At 46.9% G+C, this 24,925-nt stretch overlaps 1 protein-coding gene across 2 annotated transcripts in view; it reads right to left on the reverse strand.

Moving 5' to 3' along the window:
* Positions 1–2,889: 2,889 nt before the first annotated feature.
* Positions 2,890–24,925, reverse strand: part of FXYD6 (FXYD domain containing ion transport regulator 6) — a 35,002-nt gene continuing 12,966 nt past the window's right edge. Inside the window, exons 2-8 of one of the 2 annotated variants that reach the window (XM_066245731.1) lie at positions 8,399–8,461; positions 7,720–7,758; positions 7,530–7,604; positions 6,872–6,908; positions 6,084–6,133; positions 5,634–5,684; positions 2,890–4,113 (exon numbers count right to left, since the gene is read on the reverse strand). In XM_066245731.1, the coding sequence (XP_066101828.1) occupies positions 5,656–5,684; positions 6,084–6,133; positions 6,872–6,908; positions 7,530–7,604; positions 7,720–7,758; positions 8,399–8,456 (288 nt within the window). In that variant the 5' untranslated portion in view covers positions 8,457–8,461 and the 3' untranslated portion in view covers positions 2,890–4,113; positions 5,634–5,655. The remainder of the gene's footprint in view (positions 4,114–5,633; positions 5,685–6,083; positions 6,134–6,871; positions 6,909–7,529; positions 7,605–7,719; positions 7,759–8,398; positions 8,462–24,925) is intronic. The other variant, XM_066245722.1, reaches the window with a different exon arrangement.

Raw genomic sequence — 24,925 nt, forward strand, 5'->3', positions numbered from 1 at the left:
GCCTGGCTGGACCTTGGCTTTGCCACCGGAGTACACACACAGGCGAGTCTCCTGAGCCTTCTGTACAGTACAGACACCACCGTATGGGGTCACAAGTCTGAGTCGATGCACGTGAAGTCCTGTCCAATGTTTAACAAGGGCAAGTGCTAAATATTAGCTGCTTTTATCTACTATTATCATCATTTCATTGTTATCTTGACCACCAGTTTCTCTGACTGTTCTTTGTGTGTCATTTCCAAACGACTCACCTCCCACAAGACCCTCCCAGAGCAGAGTTGAGCGGTGTCCCGGTGTGGTCTCTCCAGCCCAGATGACCCGCCCCTTGTCTGGGGAAGCCAGGCCACATGGCGACAGACTGTGTACCCTAGATCAGTCGTGATTTTATCAGAGAGAAGCTATTAAAGGTGAGTATTCTACCTGCCTTGGAGATAATGCTATCACCAGAGGTAAGTTGCTTGGAGTCTGGCAAACTAGGGATAAAGATTTTGTACGTATGCTAAAGAGAACTATCATTCTCTATCATAAACACAATTGTTATCATGAGAAAAACCAGGACTTCCCTACCGGACTTCCTTAAACATTTTTTTTTTTTTTTTGTATTTTTCTGAAGCTGGAAATGGGGAGAGATAGACAGACTCCTGCATGCACCCGACCGGGATCCACCTGGCACGCCCACCAGGGGGTGACGCTCTGCCCACCAGGGGGCGATGCTCTGCCCATCTAGGGCGTCGCTATGTTGCTATGTTGCGACCAGAGCCACTCTAGTGCCTGAGGCAGAGGCCACAGAGCCATCCCCAGCGCCCGGGCCATCTTTGCTCCAATGGAGCCTTGGCTGCCGGAGGGGAAGAGAGACAGGAGGAAGGAGAGGGGGAGGGGTGGAGAAGCAAATGGGTGCTTCTCCTGTGTGCCCTGGCCAGGAATCGAACCCGGGACTTCTGCACGCCAGGCCGACGCTCTACCACTGAGCCAAATGGCCAGGGCCCTTAAACTTATTTTTATAGTTTAATGTCTTTTTTTTTTTTTTTTTCATTTTTCTGAAGCTGGAAACAGGGAGAGACAGTCAGATAGACTCCCGCATGCGCCCGACCGGGATCCACCTGGCACGCCCACCAGGGGGCGACGCTCTGCCCACCAGGGGGCGATGCTCTGCCCATCCTGGGCGTTGCCATGTTGCGACCAGAGCCACTCTAGCGCCTGAGACGGAGGCCACAGTGCCATCCCCAGCGCCCGGGCCATCTTTGCTCCAATGGAGCCTTGGCTGCGGGAGGGGAAGAGAGAGACAGAGAGGAAAGCGCGGCGGAGGGGTGGAGAAGCAGGTGGTGGTCATTAGCTTATTTACAAAGCTTAAGTGTGACCAGGCTTTTTTTAACCACAGGGATCACCAGGTTGACAATGTTGAGCTTGATTTCAACTACAAGCCTGTCTTTGCAAAGATTCGGGGGGGGGGGGGGGGGCTGAAGCTGGGTAGGCACACAGGAGTCGGGGTGGGGGGTGGTGGCCGGGGAGCAGCTAGGCAACCCCTCCACTCCAGTCCTGCAGGATTCGAGATTTGTAGCTCCAAATAACTCAACAGAATCTAGACAGACTCTACGAACATTTTTTTGAGTCCCTAAAATGCACATTAGAATAAGACATAGTTCTTGCCCTGTAGAAATTGTGCCCCATAACGAAGACACAAGACACACACGGTGGGGGAGGGGTGCACACCAGTGCCCTCCTACAGGAGTTGTCCTGCAGCTGTGTTTACTTGGACAGCAGCACTTTCTATGAAACTGGAGTGGAGAACTGGAGTGGCTTTGGAAAGACGTGCTGGGTGGCCCCCAGGCCCTATGCCCCACCTATTGTCATGACAGCTGAGTCACAAACATTATCTGCCTGGCCTCTCCAGTTTGGATCCCAGGTATGGAGTATTGAATGTAAAGATAAAGGCAGGAAACTGTGTGACTGGAGCACAGGAAAGAAAGAAGTTATTCTAGGTAAAGTTCAGGAAGGCTTCACAGAGGAGGGGGTATTTGGATTGGCAGAAAGATAAAAAGGCTTGGATCAAGCCCTGGCCGGTTGGCTCAGTGGTAGAGCGTTGGTCTGGCGTGCAGGAGTCCCGGGTTGATTCTCGGCCAGGGCACACAGGAGAAGCACCCATCTGCTTCTCCACCCCTCCCCCTCTCCTTCCTCTCTGTCTCTCTCTTCCCCTCCCGCAGCCGAGGCTCCACTGGAGCAAAGATGGCCCAGGCGCTGTGGCCTCTGCCTCAGGTGCTAGAATGGCTCTGGATGCAACAGAGCGACGCCCCAGATGGGCAGAGCATCGCCTCCTGGTGGGCATGCCGGGTGGATCCTGGTCGGGCGCATGCGGGAGTCTGACTGCCTCCCCGTTTCCAGCTTCGGAAAAATGCAAAAAAAAAAAAAGGCTTGGATCATAACCTGAGTGACCACCTATGTTACTTTTTGTCAAACACTTAGGTAGTTGCCCCAAAACTAACCAAAGGGAGGGGGGTTAGAAGCTTTCAGTCCAGGCCCGTGAGGCTTCAATCTGGCCACTGCAACTCCCTTCTCTCCAGGCCAGGCAGAAGGTACACATCCTGGTCCGCTGCCTGGGGGAGGAAGTGAGGGAAGTAGGAGGAGTGGGGGGTACAAGAGGAGGAAGGGATGAGGAGGGGTCTGGGCAAAGGAGGAAAGAGGAAGGGAAGGGGAAGGGAGGGGAGGGGAGGGGAGGGGGGAGGGGAGGGAGGGGAGGGGAGCAGGCGAGGTGGCTAAGCATTACAGCAGCTGGAAGGAACAAGGGCCACTTAGCTGCCTCTTCAGCCCTCACCTCCTCCCTCTGACCAAGGACAGTCCCTTTGGCTCTCCAAATATTTGAGTTCTTGCACAGAAAGGAACGCACCTCTGAGCCACTAGGAAACAAATGGTATTTTATTCCTTGTTGTTGAGAGGATAGATCACAGCACAGACAGCAGTTCTGCACACATTTGGTTAGTTTCCAAGACAACACAATGGATGGGAGGGGCAGGGTCTGGTTTGGCTTTCCACTCTCTTTATGACCTCTGACCTCTTGCTGTTCCCCAGCAGTAGGGCTGCAGGGAGCCCTGTCTGGCCTCTAACCTCCAGCATGGCCACTGCACTTGCCACTCTGACCAGTGACAAGCAGAACAAAGGGAGCAGCAGCCATTGCTGCCACCTGACCAAAGGGCTGTGGACAGAGAAGCAGAGGACCTCTGCCCTCCCTGTGGCCTCCCCGGGATGTTAGCCCCAACAGAATGACCAGCTGTCAGAGGCCCGACTCAAGGACGGGGAGTCCGAGTCCAGGCGAGCCGGGCTACAGATTAGAGCCGTGGACTCAGGAAAGGTAGGAGAGGGGTAGGGACCCAGATCCCAAGGGCTTATTGCTGAGAAGATGTGCAAGAGGCACATTCCCCAGGGGCAGAGTACAGCCCCGGGCCTGGCCTCCCTGTCCACTCGGCGATGGGGCAGGGCAGGCGGGAGCTCCATGGTTAGTCCTAGGAGAAACATGACCAGGGAAGGGGCTTCGCCTGCCTGAGACCAGCTCCTTGCTGTGAACCTCCAATTTCTAAGAGACACTCCGAACAGACTGGGGTCAGCGGTGGAATAGGGAAGGTTCTTGCAAAAGGAGTGAAGAAAGGCCATGAAGAATGACCACGAGGGTGTGTAAACCTTCCCAAATCCCAAGACAAGTGGGGACTCCCACCTGGGCCCCAACCCTACACTCACCCCCAACTCAAGAGGGGAGGCTGGTCTCTCAGGGGAAAAGCAGGCTCCTGGGGGCGCTACTGGGGAGCAGGGCGGGGCTGATGGTGACTCGGCTCAGCTCCAGCCCAGGAAACGAGGCCAGGTTCACTAGACAACATCATCCACAGACAGGCAGCCACGAAGAACACGGCACCACACACACAGACACGTCACGGGTGGACAAGCCCGCAGGCTGCAGCTGGGAAAGTGGGTGTTGGTTGCGTCACTAAGTTGAGGACTAGTATTGGGGGGAAGGGATAGGGAAGCTCTCAGCTCCTCCTGGGAAAAGGTCTGCAGCTGGAGTGGCATGTTTTTCTTAAGCACTGACTTTTGCATCTGAAGGTTTGAGCAGCTGCCTTCAGGGTCTGGAGGCTGAAGAAGAGAATTTAAATTAAAACAAAACCCTGGCTCCTTGAAGAAATCTTTAGCTCCTTGAACAAATCTTAGGCAGGCTTGTCTGCCTGCCTTCCGTAGCCCCTCTGACCACGGAAGCTCACAAGGTGATACCCCCCACTTGAAGAGCCATGCTCCCGGGGAAGTGAGCCTGGAACATGAGGAAGGAGGTGCAGGCACGGGGGGGGGGGGTCCTTCAGGAGAGCTGGGCCTCGGGTGACATGGAAAGGACACTTTTCTGCCAGAACCTCTATCCCAGGACACCCTTCCCTAGTCACTCAGTCTTGTAACCTAGAAGTCCTAGTTTAAAAAAAAAAAAAAAAAAAAAAAAGAGAGAGAGAGAGAGAGAGAAGACAACTACTAGCTCTCGCTCCCTCCCTGAGCCTTTCCTACCGCTCACAGATTCTGACCTGCCAGCTGCCAAGTGGACAGGACGCCAAGTGGCAGCTGGGACATCTGCCTCCGAGGCTGGGTCCCTCAGCACTGCACACTTGGGAACCAGCCTCCCCAGCCTCTTCTAGAAGAGGGGGCTCACGCACCTGCACTGCCCTCCCGACCCCCAGGGGCTCTTCAGGGAACATGAGCACAAACGCTACAGGAGCACACGGCGTCATAATGACCCGAGAAAATGCTGGTGCAGCAGGCTTTGGACATCCAGAAATCTCTTTTAACTTACAATTCAGGATAAAGGTATATGCCTTATTTGCATTAAATACTCTCTCTCTCTCTCTCTCTCTCTCTCTCTCTCTCTCTCTCTCAAAAAGGCAAAAGTGAGCCGAGAGAAGACAGCCCTGGGCCCCGTGGTGTCCAGGATGTGTCACTGAAGCAAGGCAGGAGGGAGCACAGGGTTGGTGAGATGGCACCAAACCACCTGAGTTTAGGACCGTCTGTCACTTACTCTCTGTGTGGTTATGCTTGCTGACCTTGTTTCCTCATCTACAGAATGGGGTGCCCTCCCCCATCCTACTGACTTCTGGCAGGCTCCAGCGAGTTTGTGTGGTGACAACATTTTGAAAACAGTAAAGCATTTAACGACTACTTTTCTTGTCCCTACAATGAGCAGTAAACAAGCGCACTAAAAACAGTGCCCCTAAATGTTGAGACCTGATAACACTGTAAGCAGAGGGTGGAGGACATGGGGCATCATGCACTGTTCTCCAACTTTCACATAGGGTTGGTAAATCTCATAACAACTTGTTAATTTAAAAAAACGGCCCTAAGGGACTTTCTGAATCATCTCTCAAAGCAATTATCTTTATGCTGCCCTGATACGAGAAGTATTTCACTAACCTGAGTCCTCCCCAAGTCATGCCCAGATGGCAGCAAGATGCCCCATTAACTTGACCACTGCGTTCGTCTGTCTGATCATCCCTTTCAGACACAAGGCTCCTCAGATCACAGCTCTTAATAAAAGCCGTGCCCACTGCAGAAGCTAGCCCAGTCTTCCCTAGGAAGGATAGTGGTGGAGACAGAGGAAGACACAGCAGACAGCACCTTACCTTCCCACCTGAGAGCTGCCCCTCAGTTCTCTGCTTTCTGGGGCTCTGTTGCTGCAAAGTAAACCAGAGCAGATGATTACAGCGCATGGACTCCTTACCCCGAGGGCCACCCCCGCAGCAGCCATGTCTAACTCTGGGGGAGCCCAACCCATACAGCAAAGAAGTGACTCGTGTGGAATTTCGATTCTGACAGACCTGGGTGCAAATCACTGCCCTTCTCCTTGCTGGTCATAGAAACTTGGCACATTTCCTAAACTTCTGAGTCCCACAGTTGTAAAACTAGATAATGATGCGAGCCTCACGGGGCTGTGTGCACATTAAATGAGAGGGATCTGTGACACACTTTGTATCTGCCTGACACTAAGCAGCTGCCCCACAAGTAGCGGCTGTCAGGAGCAGCAGCCTGTTGGTGGAGATGAGGAAACACAGGCAGGTGGCCAAGACAGTTACCATTTGCTGTGATGAGGTTCTCTACCTGGGCCTCCTCGTCCCCTGGAGCCCTGCAGGAAGACAAGACACAAGCCCTTCCGTCAGATGTTTCCACGGCAAACCCGGAGAGCATCACCATTCCCCTTCCTGGGGCAGGGGTGCCTAAAGTCGCCGGAAGCCTCCACACACTCCATGGGCTCACAGGGTGAGTGAGAAGTCAGGACTAAGAGGGCAGAGCCAGGGGAACTTGCGGGTACCCTTCAATGTCAGCCCCAAGAGAACTAAGTACTGGGAAGGGGTGCCCTAGGGACTCCTGGGGGCTTAGCCGGGCTATGTCCTGCCACAGACTTTGGGCTTGTGAGGCCCAGAGCTTCCCTTGCTTACTGTAGTGGACTAATGAATGGGCTGTGCCCTTGATGTCTAAGTAAAAAGGTGACTGAAAAGGGAACCCAAGCTTCTACTCAGCTCAGAGAGCATCAAGAACAGGTGACAAGCAGGGACAGTGTCACAGACCCTGAAGGGAAATGACCTCCTGAGAGGCTCTGAAGCCCTCTGCCTCCCTTCGCCTCCCGACTGTCTCAAGGGCCTGCACCTTCTTGCCCACTTCCCATCCCCATACCTGTTAGAAGAGAGAACGGGGGACTAAGCGTCCAAGTCTGCCTGGCAATCGTCAGAACTTCTACCCTACCCTCAACACACATGGCCCGTGTCTGAGACAAGAATCTAAAAACACTCATTTGGGTCACGCACCAGGAGGCCCCTGCCTATTCCCCTATCACCCCAAATGTCCGCAGCCATGGCATCCTTACCGGGGCTTCTGGCTGAAACTGCACTTGCATCTGCGACCTAAAAGGCAAAGCAACCATCCAAGGTCATCAGCTGGCCTGAGCTCAAGGTCACGCTCCTGGCTTGGCCACAGCAGGGCCACCCTGTGAGTTGGTGCAAGCTGTGAGACTCGGTGACAGCACCCTCACACCCAGGCTCATACAGCTGGATGCCGCAATCCTGAGCTGGGGGAGGGTCCTTCTGGGGCCCAGTTTCAACAACAGCTCGGACAGCTCCACACCACAGTCTGCCTGACTGTGCAAGCGCAGAGGCCCCCACACAGACCCGGCTTCCGCGAGGAACACAAACACACAGGGCCACCCTCAGAGCACATGAAGGGCAGCCTCTATGTCTGACGTCCTGTCAGTCTCCCACTCACCCACTGCTGGATACAGCACCAGGAGGACCACCCTGCCCCTTTTTCTTGTCTGTGCTTTTTTCATCAAGCATTTATATCGTTCATGCTTCACCATTTTTACCGAGCACCTATTATGTGCCAAGTACTCTCTTACGTCCTCGAGATAACAGGGAGAACAGACAGGTTCCTTCCCTCCCCTGGAAAGGGGACAGCCAGGCTCTTACACTGCTCTCTGCCTGCTTAGCAGCTGATACTGCTCTCACAAGGTGAACATGGAAACTCACTCAGGATAAGAAGGATCCCGACAGAGAAGAGGACCACAGCGAACACCAATCCCCCGATCCTCAGGGTCTGGTAATCTGACAAAGGAACAGGGTGAGAGGTGGGGAAGGAGGACGGGCCAGGGAGTGTGCCAGCCCTCCCCAGAGGGGCTGTGCCGCCCCCTCCCGACCCAGGGCGGCCCTCACCACTCACCATAATGAAAGGGGTCCTTTTCTTTCTCCTGCTCAGCTGCTGCAAAAGTAAACACACCTGGTCAAGAGGAGGACAGCAGCACCCTGCACATCTTGGCTCCCAGGTACTGTACCTTGCCTCACAGCCCTGCTCCCCACAAAGGCTTCCTGGGAAGTGGCGCCTGCTCAGCAGAGGAGCCTGGAGAAGCCCCACAGGACGGGCCTGCCTGGTAGCCGAGGGCAGGCCCACCTCAGAGCCCCCATGAGAGTCTGTGTTCATAGCACAGCCATACCAACGGTCCCTTTTTATGCATAGTCACCCCCCAAAGGCAGGATCTATTTCTCTCGTTATGGATGAGGGAACTGAGACCAAGGAAAAAACATGTGACTTGCACAAGGCCAGAGTCTAAAGACTGATGTACAGTTCTCACTCCCAAAAGCTCACAGGGCCAGGTGGCCTTGAGGCTTGAAAGCAGACCCCGCCGGAGTGCAGGAGTCTGTGGGAGGGGTGGGCAGGCTGGACAGGGTCTGTGAGTAGCTGCCACCTTCCGGGACTTTCTCTCTGACTAAGGTAAGGGGGGGGCTGATCAGACCTGTAGCACTTGAGAGCCCCAACCCTAGAGTCCCAAAGGGGCAGAACCTTCCATCAGAAAAGGCCATGGCTGCCAACTGGTCAGAGCCAGGTCCTGTGGTGTACTTACCACTGGCCAGGATGGCAGGGGCAAGCAGGCTGCAGAGAAAGATCAGCACCACCTCCATGGCGTCTGGGGACAGAGAGAGGAAAATGACCCCCTGGGTAGGAGAGTCCCCACTCCAACCTTCAGTCCCACCAGGGGCCCAGTCGAATTCCCAGCTGTATTCTGAGCATGCTCCAAATGGTAAGAGGTCAAGCAAAGCCGAAGCAGCGAACATTTATGGGAATCTTGCACTCACTCAATTACCACCTTTGAACCAATAATATTAGCAGGCACCTGGACAAACCCCTTTTGCAGATGAAGAAACTGAGGTTTAAGAGGTTAAACAGCACTCATGACAGTGAGCAGCACAGCCTAGATACTAACCTAGCTCGGTAACTCCTCCACCACCTACCTCTCTGGCACCAAAGCCATAAAGCCCAGAGGGCTTTGAAGGTGAGTTCATTGGTGACCGCCTCTCCAGGCCACCTTCTGTGTGGCCATCTCTATTTCATTAAGATGCCTGGGACTTCCTGGCCTAGCCCCCATAGCCAAGGCCCACTGTTGCAAGTTCTTCCTCCTACTGAGTTAAATGGTGCAGGTGAACCGATGCCTGCTCTAGCCCAGCCAGCTGGGTGGGTCAGGAGGCCTGCCGTTTCCGAGGTCTGTATGGTAACCCTGCAATGCTGACAGCTCTCCCTAAGTCACGCTCACACTCTCACCTCCAATGTGCCCAAGCCAACTCCTCCCATAGGCTTCCAGTCACAATCCTCCAGAAAGGTGGTTTGATTAAACAAAGGGAGTATGGACCCTGGTTCCCGAGCATCAGTGCCCTGGCCTCCTTCCCCAGGAGACACCTGAGACTTCTGCTCATGAGCTTATTGGTCTCTGCAGTTGTTCACTCCAGGAAGGACTATCTCAGTGAAAGCTTCTGCCACTTAGCCCTTCCCAGGGGGTAATTTCAGTGGATTCATACACACTTCATTTCTGGGCTTAAAGGAATATGGTAAAAAGCCAACAAGGAAAAGGGGAGGGGCTGAACCAGGAAAATCTGAGGCTGTCTGTTCTTTTCCTGGGGGCGTGGGGGGTGACACCGGCAGTGGCCTGACCTCCTGGATGTCTGTCTGGTGGCCAGGGCCATACTAGGTCTGAGGGATCTCACCCTGTGACTTCCCCTGGCCCAAGCCAGCAGCCCCAGCTGCCATTCCCCTCTCCTCCACCAGAGGTCAGAACTGCTGCATCCAGAGTCACCCTGATGCACAGACCTGGACTCTTGGGGGACTCAAGAAGCATTTACAGAAAGCATTTTTGCTTTAATGCTACGTCATTTAATAATTGCATTTATTTATAACTTTACATTTATATTTTATAGGTATGGAAATATAGAATATACATAATAGCACAGGACTTAGATAAACACCCATAACAAGTAACTTTATTTGGACTAGTACTTAACAAATACTACTGTACTTACCCAGCTCTTCCTCCGTCCTACCCCCCTGCTCCACTCCCACAGGAAAACACTATCCTGAACATATGTATTTCTAATCATCCCCTTGCTCCTCTTCAAAGTGTTTTACATTAGAAATCACATGCCATAAAACTCACCGTTTAAAAGTGTAATTCAACAGCTTTTAGTACAGTCACAGAATTGTACATGCATCATCATCAGTTCCAGAATACTTTCACCGTCCCCCAAAGAAACTGTGCCCATTACCAGTCATTCCCACGCTCCCTTTCCCCCACCCCTGATGCCAGATAATCTATCTGGTCACTATAGATCTGCTATTCTGGACATTTCATATATATATATATCTGTCCTTTCGCATCAGATTTCTTTTGGTTAGCATAATGTGGTCAAGGTTCTTTGTGCTATATAGTACATGCCTTTACCTCATTCTTTTTAATGGCTGAATTAAGTTTTCATTGTGCCAATAACCATCCTGATCTTTTTAAAAATATATCTAAATAAGATACTGTTTAGTGGAGCTTTTTTGAGCTTTATTAATTATGATATGGCTTTTTTTTTTCAGTCTTCTGTGACTGGCCATTTTGGGTTCAACATGTTTCTGAAATTCATGCATATTATTACTTGTAATCATAGTCCATTCATTGTCAATGTTGTGTAAAATTCCATTTATCCAGTAAATGATCCTGTATCGATTGGTCCTTTCTGTTGGCAGACTTTTTTTTCTCCCTAATTTTGTGCTGCTCTAAACAATGCAGTTGTGAACGTCTCTGGGCCCGCTGCCATGGCACACAGCAAGAGTTCCAAAGGACTGTGTTTCACATCTTTTGACCACTCCTTTCATAAGAAATGCTTTTTACACCAAGACTCCGTAAAAATGTATAGTCATGAATACCAGAAAAATAATATCACAAAATACTTAAAATGAATGATGCCTTCTGATATTTTCTACCCTACTTTTTTTATTTTAAATGGCTAAGTCCATTAATGGGTGACCCTCAGCAGCTTGAAAAATTCTGTTAAAGAGATAGGCCTAGGAGTGAAGTCATTAGGTAGCACAATATGCAAACCGTCGTTACAAAATAATTTCAAATTGCTTTCCTAAGTAATCATCCCCATTTTAACATCCCACAAGCTGCGTGTCTGTTCTTACTACTCTACATACTTATCAATACAGTACTTGGTTTGTCAGACTGCTCAATTTCTGTCAATCTAGAGGTATAAAACATGGCATTTATTTTACTAATGCAGTGGGGCTTTTCTCTGTTTGCCATTCCTACTTCTTCATCAGTGATGTCTTTCATGTCTTTTGCTCTATTTTCAAATGGGTTGACATATTATGCATTTCTTATTCTGAGTACTAAATCTTTGTCATTAAGTATTGTAAATATCTCATTCCAATTAAGGCTTGTCTTTTCACTTCTAAAAATTGTCTTTTAATGAATAGAATTTTGTAATTCTAATGTAATTAAATGAAATAATTTTTGTCTTTGTCACCTTGAGTAAGAAAGCATTTTCTTCTAAAAACTGTAAAGCTTTTTTTTAGCAAGAGAGAGAGCAAGATACAGAGACAGGCAGGCAGGGAGAAAGATGAAAAGCATCAATTCTTCATTGCAGCACCTTAGTTATTCATTGACTGCTTTCTCATATGTGCCTTGACTGGGGGGCTCCAGCCAAGCCAGTGACTCCTTGCTCAAGCCAGTGACCATGGGCTCATGCCAGAGACCTTGGGTTTCAAGTCAGCGACCTTTGGGCTCAAGTCTATGATCCCACGCTCAAGCTGGCAACCCTGCGCTCAAGCTGGTGAGCCCACGCTCAAGCCTGTAAACTCAGGTTTCAAACCTGGGTCTTCAGCAGGTTCGATGCTCTATCCACGGCGCCACCTCCTGGTCAGGCTAAAAACTGTAAAACTGTCTTTTATATTTAAATTTTTATTCCATTCAGAATTGATATTTGTGTAAGGTGTGAGGTAGGGATCTGACTTATACTTTTTTCATTGTAATAACCAGTTGTCTTAGCACCATTTGTGGACACTCCCCCCTTTCCTCACGATGCTCAATGCCACTTGTGTTATATATCTGGCCTCTATTTAGATGTGGGTTTCTGGGCTTCTCTTTGGATTTACTGATCAATCTGTCTATACCTGCTCAACATCAGTGTCTCAATTTCTATAGCTTCACAGGACTCTTCCCATGTGGTAGACGGGCTTCCCTCTTCTTTTTCTCCTCTTTCTTCTCTTCCTTTAAGTACGTCTTCACTATTCTTGGTCTTTCGCTCTTGTATATAACTTTTAGAATCAGTTTGTTAAATTCATTTAAAACTGTTGGGATTTTCATTGGAATTGCAATGGATCTATCTATAGAACAACTTGGGGAAACTGACATTTTTCTGAACTTGAGTCTCCCATATATAAATAAATCTTTTCATGTGCTTAGGTCCTTTTCAATGTCCTTTAATAAAGTTTTATAAATGCTTGCATATAGGTCTTATACATGTTCTATTATTTATTCCTAAGGCCTTTACAATTTTTATTGCTATTTTAAACACTGTTTTCTGCATGTTCTCTAATTTTCACTGGTATAGAGAAAAGCCATAGATTTGTATATATTGATCTTAAATCCAGTAATCTTGTTAAACTCTTATTATTTCTAATCATTTACTTTTATAGTCCTTTGGGTGTTCCCTACAGACATATCATCTGTAAATGATTCAGTATTATTTCTTCTTTTCCAGTTCTCACACTATTTATTTCTATTTCTTATCTTATCCTTAGACACTGCTAGGAATTTCAGTAAAATTTAGAACAGAAGCACTGATAATGGACACACACAAACACATATGGTCTCATTGATGATTTTATTTTATTCTCCATGTGTTTCAGAGATATAATGACATACAACATTGTGTAAGTTTAATGTGTTCATGATTTGATACATGCACGAATTATAAATGACAATAAGCTTAGTTAACGCTTCTATCACCTCACATAATTACCTTATGTGTGTGTAGTGAGAATAAGAAAATGTGATATATTATATATTCTACATATTCAATGGAATATTATTCAGCCATAAAAAAGAAATTACTGATTTTAAATAGTGTTCTTCTAATGTTTTAAAAGTTCCTCTCTAATCCTGGTTTTCCAAAATATTTGTTTTATTTTCTCCTTTAATCTATCAATGAAGTAAATTACATGTACGTTGTATGAATTATCTAATGTTAAATCATTCTTTCATTTCTGAAATACAACCAAGGTATTACCTTTTTAATAAGCTGATGGATCTGGGTTGCTGGTATTTTGTTTTGGATTTTTGCATCTGTGTGCATGAGTAAGACTGGGTTGCAAATTTTATTTTATTGTATTCATTTTGCTTGGTTTTGGTATCGTGGCAGTACTGGCCTCACAGAACAAGTATTTCCTTTCTTGCTATTCCTTTGAAGAGTTTGCAGAAGATCCGAGATTATCTGTTCTTTAAATGTTTACCAGAACTAACCTGTAGAATCATCTAGGCTTAGTAGTTTTTTGTGTGTGTGGATTTTAAATTGCCCATTTAACTAACTAATGGCAATGGCACTTCAGATTTCTATTTGTTCTTAGATATATTGAATTAAATTTTTCATAAGAATTTGCCCTTTTCTGCTTTTAATTTTATTACCACAAAGTTGTTTATAGTATTTCCTTATCATTTTATTTAATGTTGGATCTATATTTATGTCCTTTTTTACATTCTTTCTCTTTCTTTAATAAATTTTTAAATTTATTGTTAACATGGATTTAAGTGTCCCACTCAATATAACACCCTCAACCCCCAACAACATGCCCCCATTATACTCCCTTTACCCCCCTCCCCCCATTCCCTCCCCCCTTCCCTCTGGGATTTGCTATCCTGCTATCTGTATCTATGTGTTATGAATATATAATTTCACTAACCCCTTCACCTTCTCTGATCTCATCACCTCATCCCCCTTCCCTCTGGTCCCTGTGACCCCGCCTCTGCCTCTATTCCGTTCCTCAGTTCACTTTGTTCATTAGATTCCACATATAAGTGAGATCATATATTTGTCTTTCTCTGCCTAGCTTATTTACATTCTTAATATTGTTTGTGTGTGATAACTTTTTCTTGATCAATCTCATAAGAGGTTTAACTGTTTTTTAAGCTTTTCAAATAACCAACTCTTGGTTTTGTTACTACTTTATAATGTGTGTGTTAAATTTGTCTTAATTTTCCCCTTATACATTCTTAGGTTTCTTTCTCTTGTTCTTTCTTTATACTTATCTTCCTACATTAGATAACTAGTTCGTTAGTATTTAGCCTTTCTTATTTTCTAATATAAGCATTTAAGACTATAACCCTCCTAAGTGTCATTTCTCTCCAACATAACATTTTGAAATTTTTGAACATTGTTTAGTTCTTAGAACTTTAAACTGGCATTTTAATCTCTTATTTGAACCATGTGTTATTAAGTGTGCTTTTAAAATGTCCAAATGTATGATTTTTAATTTACTTTTGTTATTGACTTCTAACTTAAGTGCACTGTGGTCAAAGAACACGGTCCGTAGGATACACACACCTTGAAATTTATTGAGACTCTATGATTTAGTCATTTTTAAAATTATATTCCATGCCTTAGAACAGGGGTCCCCAAACTTTTTACACAGGGGGCCAGTTCACTGTCCCTCAGACCGTTGGAGGGCCGGACTATAAAAAAAACTATGAACAAATCCCTATGCACACTGCACATATCTTATTTTAAAGTAAAAAAACAAAACGGGAACAAATACAATATTTAAAATAAAGAACAAGTAAATTTAAATCAACAAACTGACCCGTATTTCAATGGGAACTATGCTCCTCTCACTGACCACCAACGAAAGAGGTGCCCCTTCCGGAAGTGCGGGGGGGGGGGGGCCGGATAAATGGCCTCAGGGGGCCGCATGCAGCCCGCGGGCCGTTGTTTGAGGACCCCTGCTTTAGAAGATGGTGAATTCCTTCATTGTTGAGGAAAAAGTTCTATATACCATTAAATTGTAATTACTAACTGTGTTAAATTTCTATATATATATATTTTCTCTTTTTAAAAAAAACCCACAATTTATTGATTTTAGAGAGAAAGTCAGAGAGGGAGAAACATCGATTTGTTGTTCCACTTATTTATGCATTCATTGATTGACTCTTGCATGTGCCCTGACCAGGGATCAAAACCGCAACCTTGGTTTAATCAACTGAGCTCCCTGGCCAGGGCTTCTTTTTCATTTACTTATTTTTTTAACCTATCAAAAAAATGAGATAGGTGCTTTAAATCTATGCTATGAGAAAGGATTTATAAATTTATCCCTCTGTTTCTAACAATAGTCTAACAGGAAGTTTACAATTGTTATATGTTGAGGGCAAAATTAGGTTTACATTTGTTTATATGGAAAAAGACATGCAGGTTATAATTATTAAAATAGCTTTATTAGCTCAAAAGAATGTCACAATGAAACCATAAACCTACTTTTGCCCATTCCTATATGGTCTTGTGAGTTGGCTCTCATGATTACATAATAATCCTTTGTATTTTAAATTCTATTTTACTTTCTACATTTCTGTCTCCTTACAAATTTTGTGTATCTTTTAAACAGCAAAAAGCTAAATTTTTTTAAAAGCTAATTTTTTAAAATTTAATCTGATAATCTCTACCAACTGTCAATTTTACTCTATTTAACTTTATTGTGACAATATATTGGGTCTGATTTCTACCATCTGTTCTTTCCTTTTTTCTCTCTCTTAGCTTTTCTTTTATTTATTATTTTTTTTCTTATTTACTTCTCCCTCTACTGATTGAGAAATTGCACAAGCTATTTCTAGTCTTTTAGTGTTTGCCTTTGGAATTTTACCACAGATAATTGCTCTGGACTAAATGTTTGTGTCCTCCAAAATTCACATGTTAAAACCTAATCCTCATTATGACAGTGTTAGGAGGTGGGGTTTTGGGAGGTGATATGTCATAAGGGTGGAGCCCCCACAATGGAAAAAAGACTCCAGATAGCTCTCTAGCCCCTTCTGCCACAGGAGGGCTCAACAAGAATGTAGCTGTCTATGAATGAGGAAAACAGAACTTCACTGAACCCTGAATTTGCCAGTACCCTAATCCTGACTTCCAGCCTCAAGAATTGCTGAGAAATAAACTTCTGTCGCTCATAAGCCACCTGATCTATAGTACCCTGCAGCCTAAATTAAGTCAGTATTCAATTTACCAAAGATTAAAATATCTACAGTGAAAAGGTATAACAGATATTAAATATAACATGAAAACAACAAAAATCCCACTCTCCGCTTTCCTGATATATACGTTATTACTGTGCATGTGCAGTGGCCAGCCTAGGAGACAGCCCCCAATGCCTCCTCATATTTGCATACCAGGGCCTCGTGTAGACCCTTCACAAGGGTTAGTCTGTATGACCAAATAAAATATGGCAGAACTTCTATGTCACTTTTCTTATTAGATAATAAGAGGCACAACAGCCCCCCCCCCAAACACCACTACTTGCTCTGGGGAAAGCCACCTGCCATGCCTTAGTGATACTCAGGCATCACAGTGGAGAGGTCACTGTGGAAACAATCCTAGGGCCTCAGTGTCACCTAGGGGTGACAGCATGACTGCAATAACGATGACGCTGAGCAGACCCCAGCTCCCTGGTACCCAATCCTCAGAGACTGTGAGGGAATACATGCTTGCTGTTTTAAGCCACTGAGCTTGGGAATGCAGCAATAGATAACTAATACAATATATCTATGAACTAATGTGTTCACAATCCTTTCTGAATCTCAGCCTTCAACCGTGTTCTTGATTCCCCAAGAACATCTGTTAAAATTCCCTTTGATGAAGATCTATTAGTTATAAGCTCAGTTTTTGTTTATCTACCAATGTTTTCATTTCACCCTTGTGATGGACAGACTACTAGGTAATCCCCAATAATGCCAACCTCCTAGTAGTCAAGCCTCTGGTTGTAATCCCCTCACCTTGATGGGAGCAGGAGCTTGAACTTGCTTCTAACAAACAGAATACGGCGAAGGTGATGGGCTGTCACTCACATGATGTTTTTAGGTTATATAAGACTCACTCTTAGAAGACAGAAACTAGAGAATTTTCTGGCTTGCTTGAAAAAGAAAGGTCATGTAAAGAGGGAACTATGGCAAGGAACTGTGGGAAGCCTCCAGCAGCTCAGAGCACCTCCTGGCCAAGAACCAGCAAGAAAATGGGGACCACAGTCCTTCTGCCAACAAGGAGATGTACTCTGCCAACAACCTAAGTGAGTCTGGAAGTGACTTTTTCCAGTGGGTCTTCTGATTGGGCCACAGCTCTAGCCAACATGTAGGCCAGAGCTTGGTGAGACCCTGAAGCGAAGAACCAGGTAAGCTGTGGTGGACTTCTAACCTACAGAAACCATTAGATAATAAATGCATGTTGTTTTAAGCTGCTAAATTTATGGTAATTTGTTATTCATCAATAGAGAAGTGAGACAACCTTAGACCTAAAAGGTAGTTTGATCACATACGCAACTCCAGGTTGATCATTATTTTGGCTCTGCACTTTGAAGATATCATTCCACTACTTTCTCATTTCCATTGTTGCTATTGAAAAATCTGTTTATTGCTATTACTTCACAGATATTCTATCTTTTCTCTCTGCCTCCTTTTAATTCCTTTCTCTTTCAGTGTTCAAACTTTCATTGGACCAGAGTCTAAATGAGAATGTATTTCTATGTAGTCTGTTGTTTCCTTTACCTGTTGATGCATCCTTTTCAACAATTATGGAAATTTTTCAGCCATTTTCTCTTCAAATGCCACCTCTCCTCCAAGGGGGAGGGGGGGCAGACAGATTCTGCACGTGCCTGACAGGGATCCACCCAGCATGCCCACCAGGGGGCGATGCTCAGCCCATCTGGGGCGTTGCTCCACTGCAACTGGAGCTATTGTAGCGGAGATCATGGAGCCATCCTCAGCACCCAGGCCAACTTTGCTCCAGTGGAGCCTTGGCTGTAGGAGGGGAAGAGAGAGACAGAAAGAAAGGAGAGGGGGAGGTGTGGAGAAGCAGACAGGCGCTTCTCCTGTGTGCCCTGGCCAGGAATCCACACGCTGGGCTGACGCTTTACCGCTGAGCCAACCAGCCAGGGCCTCACCTCACTGCTTTTTCATGTTTTTTATTTCTTTGTTTCTCTGTGCTACATTCTGGATAACTATTTCAGATTTATTTTCTATTTACTAATTCAATTTTGTGCTTAATCCATTCATTTAACTTTCAATTTCAACGATTATATTATTTATTTCTAAATGTTCTATTTGGTTCTTTTACACATTGCCTGGTTTTTGTTAGTCTTTGTTGGCTATACATTTTCTACATTTTATATTCTGTATTGGATAATTCCAAAATCTTAATCCTGTGGGGCAGGGTCTTAAATGTATTTTCTATTTCTGTACCTCTCAATCACATATGACTTAATCTTTCTTGTGTTTGGTAATCTTTAATATGATCACATATTTGCTACATTTTACTCTGTGGTACACTAACAGTCCTAGAAGACAGTTTGATTTGCTTTTTCATACAGACTGAAGGCAGCAGATACCAACCTCAGATCACTTTAGCCCCTCTCAGGGGTCCTGGGTTTAATGTAGGAGTCTCCGGCTTCCTTAACTTGTTGGGACCACAGCAGGTTAGTCTCTGGAATGGAACGATGTCAAGTAGCATACATTCTATGAACAATTCTGGCTTAATTTATGGTTACACTTCACATAATCCAGTGCTAGTTTTATTTCATGGGTTTTTAGTTGTTTTAGTTTTTAGGTAGTTTTTGTTTTGGGGAAAGGATGATGACTGGTGAATAGAAGATTTCCTTTCCTTCTTATGAGCCAAGTTGTGTAATAACAAAATTGGTTTATCTGAGATCAATTCTTTTACAGTGGAGGTCTTGATGTATTAGCCAAATATACTGTCCTAAATACCTTTTGCAGAGTATGAAATAAGTTTTCAGCACCTGATATTTGTAAAACTATGGTTTTTCTTTGGAGAGGAGGTGGTTAGAGGTTCGGTTTACTGCTATTCCTCAGATCAAGTCCCAGCTACAAATTACATCTTTAAGTTACATCTGTTCCTAGCTCAGCCAGTGGGGAGCGACTAGATTCAGGACCTGGAATGGGGATGGAAATGAATATTAAAAGCCTACAAATCCTAGATACTTTGGCGTGAATATTGGATCTGAGGTGACAGAGGAAAGGACAAATGGACCAAGCTTCCCACAGGGGGTCCTTGACAGCTCTAACCATGAGAAGGTTTATTAGGCAAGTAAGGGTCCGCATTTCACAACGGTTTCAAACCACTTTCCCTGCTGTGTCTTCCCCTCAACTCCCCCACAATCACCTCCATATTTACTCAGATTCAAGTCAATCCCACAGCACATGCTGAACTCCTAGAAAGTGCCATATGATGCTAGTTCTGCAAGGGGTCAAAGGTGAGCAAGACAAAGGCTCAGCTTCCAAGGAAAGGCAGGGTTTGGAAACAAGGGCTCTGATATATCAGCAAATGTGATATATCAAAACTTGTTGCTTTGCAAGTGGTAGCAACAACCTGCAGGGAGAACCCATCAGGGCAGGGAAAGGAGGAGCAGGGACTACAACAGGGAACCAGGGCAGCTCCATGGAGGAGGTGGTGTCCGCTGAGCCTTGAAAGTAGGATGGGATTTTGATGAAAAGTAAGAAGAGAGAAAAGGAAGGGCATTCTAGCACAGAAAACAGCATGAGCAAAGGTGGTGAGAAGGGGGAAATGGGAAGCAGGGATACCAAAATTGTTCAGTTCAAGTTTGGGTTGAGTTGAACCTCAAGGCATTTCATTCAACAGTGGCTGCCTCAAGTGGTTTCCTCAGGACTCTGAATGAAGTCCAGCAAGAGAAAGGGCCTGCAGCCATTAGTAATGCTCACATAACACAGTGGGGGCTAGGAGAACCATCTGCCGAAAATTCACCATTTCTAGAGTAAGATACCTGCGCAAACAGTGAATCATTCAGTTGAGTGAGCCATGAGGGGGTGGGTGGTGGAGAATGCTGATAAGACAGTTGGAGTCAGATTATGGAAGATCCTGAATGCCACATTAAAGAATAAAAACCTGTCTTTGTACTCTAAAGAAAACATTTCTGATCAAGTTACAGTGTGCTTAAAAGAAAGAACTGTTACAGACTGGGAAAGTGACCAATTCCCCACTTCTTCAAGCAGCTGCCCAGGCCTGGGCTATACCATCCACACCTCAGCACAAGGCTCCTCCGGGTGCCCTTGGCCCCTACACCCATTTTTTAAAATGTCATTGGTACCACTGGCATTGACCTTGAGCTAAGTGACCAAGTACAGAGCCTCTGAAGGGGCACAAAACGCCTTTCTCTCACTACTGCACCAAGAAACTCTACCTGGGCCTCCGCTCCCTCCCGCTCCCTCCCACCGCCCTTCCAAGTCACCACAGGCTCCTTTCTCCCAGAAAGGAAGCTGGGCTGCCTGGGGGTGGGGTGGGGGTACAAGGGATGGGGTTAGGAAGTGGTAGAAGTGATAGATCTCATTTTCAGAAGAAAAAGAGGAAGGAATTTTGGAGAAGAGGGGAAAGCAAGGTAGATTTAAGTGGAGCTGGGAGAGGGGGTTCAGGAATGTTACATTCCACTCAATGTGCACGTAGGGGGAAGGTCCTCATTCTGGGAGCCAGGACCCGCTGCCTGGGAGGCCAGAGGGCTTGGCTCCCTGGGTCTGGCTCTGGAGTCTCCTCACTCTAGCGCTTTTTGACTCTTGAACTCTAAAGCAGAGAGACTGTCCTCCACATCTGGAAAAGGGGACCAGCTACATTTGGCTTTCTCTGTAACATCTTATGGGAAAGAATTCCACTTCCACTTTTCTCCTCCTTCTGTGTTCTCGTGTGCTTCTCCACGGGTAAACCGCTGACATTTCCGGTGGTGGCAGCACGGCCTTGGGAACCCTCCTCCTCCCTGAGCTTCCTGCCTTCCGCGCAGTTGCTTTCTACAGGCGCCAACTACAGGCGCGGGAGAAGCAATCAGAAGAGTTTCTCCGGCAATTACCTTCCCATACTGAGTCACACAATTCCACATAATTGCCGGGTAAGAGCTGCTTGGAAAGAGAAGCCACTGGCTGATGAGATAGCAACGTGCTATTATATGTCTGAATCCACACAGCAGTGAGGGAGATCAGAATACACAATTCTGTTGCGAAAATAACTCAGAAACCACCTCCCTTTAAAAGCAAAGGATCCCAGTTACAGTGGAACTTCATTATCTCACCTCATCTCCCATCCCTCAGCCCCACCCCCAGCCTCACTCCCCACTCCCCTCCCTGTGCATCCACCTGCTTGCTTTTCTTCAGGCTCAGCCCCCGGCAAACACACCTGGGGGCTCGCCATGGCCTGGACCCCGGCAGGACTCCCAAAGGAAGATGAGGTCCCTCACTCCAGACCGGAAGGGGCCCTTTTAAGGGACCACAGAATGCCATTGTTTAGACTAACTGGTTGTTACTGTAGAAAAGGGGACATAACTGAGCTGATGATGTATCCAAATCTATCCAAAAGCCAGTAAAGAAAATTTCGTAGTGTATAAATAGGATATAAACAAGATGTGAGGTTTACCAGATGGAGCTAGAGTCTCAGCATTCCTGAGTTAGAACAATCAAGATGAAAGCTCTCACTTTTTCCTTAAGGAGGCCGAGCCTCAACAGAGAAATGCAGCCAGTGCACCTAGCTAGTCAGGTGCAGAGCCAGGCTCAAACCCAGGCCTCCAGCTCCTGTCCGCCGCTCTGCTGTGCTGGGCTGGCGCTGCGAGGTGGGCAGGCCAGATTTGGGGGAGAGGAGTGGCCAGGAGGGGCAGCAGGGAAGGTGGGCCATGCCTGAGTACTGGGGCAGTCCAGCCATGAAAGTGACGAGGGCAACCCAGAAATGAAGGGAACCCCAGCAATGAGAGGGGTACAAAGGAAGCCCCTGACAGGTTCCTTGGCTCTCACATTTGCTTGAAGACGTCAGCGGGCAGTGATGGAATTGTTTATAAAGGGCCTTCAGAAAGCTCGGAGCCCAACTCACTCTCAAGAGAGGACAAAGGGATGATCAGGAAGTCCTTTCAGATTCCCCTGGTGGCACTGCGTGGGTAAGTGTGGTGCAGGTGACTGTTACTCTAGCCCAGACCTGGACAGCCTCAGGCCGGGCTAAAGACAGGGAAGGCCCAGGACTCAACACTAACATGGACAAAATGGTTTGATAGTCATAAGACATCAGTAAGTCTTATTGTTTGGGAGGAAAATATAGGGAAGGTAGTCCGATTTAATTGTGTTAAGCAAGGCTGTTTGGAGACAGGGACTGGTCCTAGCATCCTTTTAAGTTCCCTAGCCTCCGACATGCTGAAGGCTGTGGTACCCTCAGCTCTCTATTACACCTGCTAATGAATGGGGCTTGGGCAAGTGGTCAGCACAGACCAACACAATGCCCGACCCATGGCTTTAGAAGGTGCTTTACTCTCATGAGAATTTAGGCATCATAACGCCCGAATACTAGACTGGCTGCAGTGTTCTCGGTCTTCACTGGTACCCCTTTCACACCCAATGCTTCCTGTGCCCCATCCACACGGGGGCACCAGACATCCTTGGCACTCACTGTACTTTTCCTCTCTAACCTGCTCATCACCTTTCTGCTTCTTGTCTTAGAAGCTCTGGGCCAGAGTTCTCTTGCGATTTTATGTACCAGAGTAAAAAGAAAGCAAAGAACAAAAGGATAGTCATCATCTACTCAACAGCCCTCTGTCTGGGGAGCTCCAGCCCTGTGCTTCTTCCTCCTTCTCTGTGTCAGGGACACCTTTAGGGATGGGATGTGTTCTTTCTGCACCTCCCCGTCCCATGTGACCAGTAGCCTGGAAACAGCTCAGGGCTGCCCTATGGCCTTAAACCCTCACTCTGTGCCTTTAAACACTGACCTTGAAGTTTCTTAGCCACAGTGACTCAGAGCCACGACCAAGTTTCTTCTGTTTTGTAAAATGAAGGCTGGATTCTTCTTCATCCTTGGCCCCATCTGGGAGGCCGAGGAGGACTCCCCTTTCCTCATAGAGATGCAAGATATGGCTACAGCCTTCTTGACCATAAAAGCCGTGAATGCTGTCCCCAAGGTCAGCATGCCCCAACCCACGGTCTACCCACATGAGGCACAGCACTCGGGAGCCAATGGCTGCAGAACACTAACCTCCCAGAGAGGGACGGGTGGTCAGGGCCGTTGCGTCCTGTGGCTGCACAAAGCCCAGCCCACTCACACTGCACACTGCCTGGGGCAGCAGCCTTCCCCTGAGCAGGAAAGAGAAGGTGCAGGAAAGATTGGTGAGTCTCATAGGAGGTATAGAACAGTAAAGCTGGCAGAGGAAATGAGCAAGGTGCTGGAGTTTGAGGGGTACATAGGGGGACAGAGGTCTGCCTGAAGCACAGGGGTCCTTCTAGAGACTCCATGGAAAGAAATGAGAGGAACTGAAAATTCTGGGCTGGAAAGCCGATAGGTAAGGCCCAGTCTAGGATTCTGGATTGGATATATGAAGTAATCATAATCATCATGACAACAGCACAGGTCAGGCACTACTCTTAGAACTTCAAATATTTATTTTCATTTAATCCTTAAAGATAGCCTATGAAGTATGTGTTGCCATCAAACCCATTTTACGGGGAAAGAAACTGAGGCAGATAGAGGTCACCTGGTGAGTAAAAAAAGATGGATTCCAAACTTCAACCTAGCTCTATTTGCCTCCCTGCTGGGAGAGAAAGGGCAGTCTTCCTGCGGTGAGCTCCTAATTGTAGCCGCTGGGCCCCTCATCGTTGGGGAGGGTGGTGATGGGCCACCTGCACTGTGACTCCCACAGGGCTCACCTCCCGGACAGCTCCAATCCCAGTTCAGCAGGTGAGGCTGCCAGGCTCAGACATGGGAGGAAGTCACATCAGCTCTGCAAAGAGGACCACCACGAAGGGGGCTCCCGCCTCTGGGTGCGCACTCGCCACCCGGGCTCCCCACCATCTCCCGCTTCACACATGTCCATGGGAGGGACAGCAGAACACACAGTGACTGCCAGCTCAGCACCAGAATGCGTACTGTCCTTGCTGGATGGAGAGCTGCTTACTCAGCAAGGGGCTTCACTTGTTTTAAACCATTACAGAATTGTGCTAGGGGTGAGAGCAGGGGGTGGGGCGCTGAAGGATTAGCCAATCACTCCCTGTCTCCTTTCCTGTTATAAAGATTGTGACAAAAGGTCAAATGAGATAATATATGGAAAGGTTCTTTGTAAACGATAAAGCACTGTGATAACAATACCTACCATTTATTAGGCATTCGTGTCAAGTACATTTAATCCTTACAGCAGTTCTAGGACTATGGTTATGATCATTCCCATTATACAGATGGAGAAACTGAGGCCAGGAAGGTTAAGTAACTTGCCTAAAGTCCCAGAACCAGAAAATGGCAGAGCAGAGTTTGGAATCCAAGCAAGCTAGCTAGTTGTTCCTTAACTACAGGCAGGCCTGTGCTCTCCTGACGTGGGGTAGGGAGGGGGCCAGGCCCACCACAGATGCAAGCAAAGAGGGCTTGACAGACTCAAAAGGCTCCCTGGCCACTGCCTTCTGCCTAAAAACAGCAACAACAACAACGGCGTCATCCAGGGCCACAGACAGGTAGGTGGTGGAGGAAAGCACGTCTTACTGAGTCAGCCAGAGAACAGTGACAACCTCCACAGCCAACACCCCTGGTGGTCCTCACCAGAGACACAGAAGCTGAGATAAACAGAGGGCTAGAGACAGCAGGAGAGGAAAGAGATCTCACAGAAGAGAAACTGAATTGCGATGTGCCCAAAGCAAAGTGTGAGAAGCAGGTGAAGGCACAAGAAAGAGACTGCGAGACAGAGGCTGGCTGGAGGGCAGAGCTCTGGCTGAAACTGAGAGAGTGAACAAGGAGGGACGCAGGTGGCAAAGCAAGGAGAGGCGGAGACTGTGAGAGAAGAGAGAATATGCTTTGGACAAAAACATCAAACACCGTCCATGCTCTTGCCCTCCCCA

The sequence above is a fragment of the Saccopteryx bilineata genome, chromosome 1, assembly GCF_036850765.1.
Source record: "Saccopteryx bilineata isolate mSacBil1 chromosome 1, mSacBil1_pri_phased_curated, whole genome shotgun sequence".
Lineage (NCBI taxonomy): Eukaryota > Metazoa > Chordata > Mammalia > Chiroptera > Emballonuridae > Saccopteryx > Saccopteryx bilineata.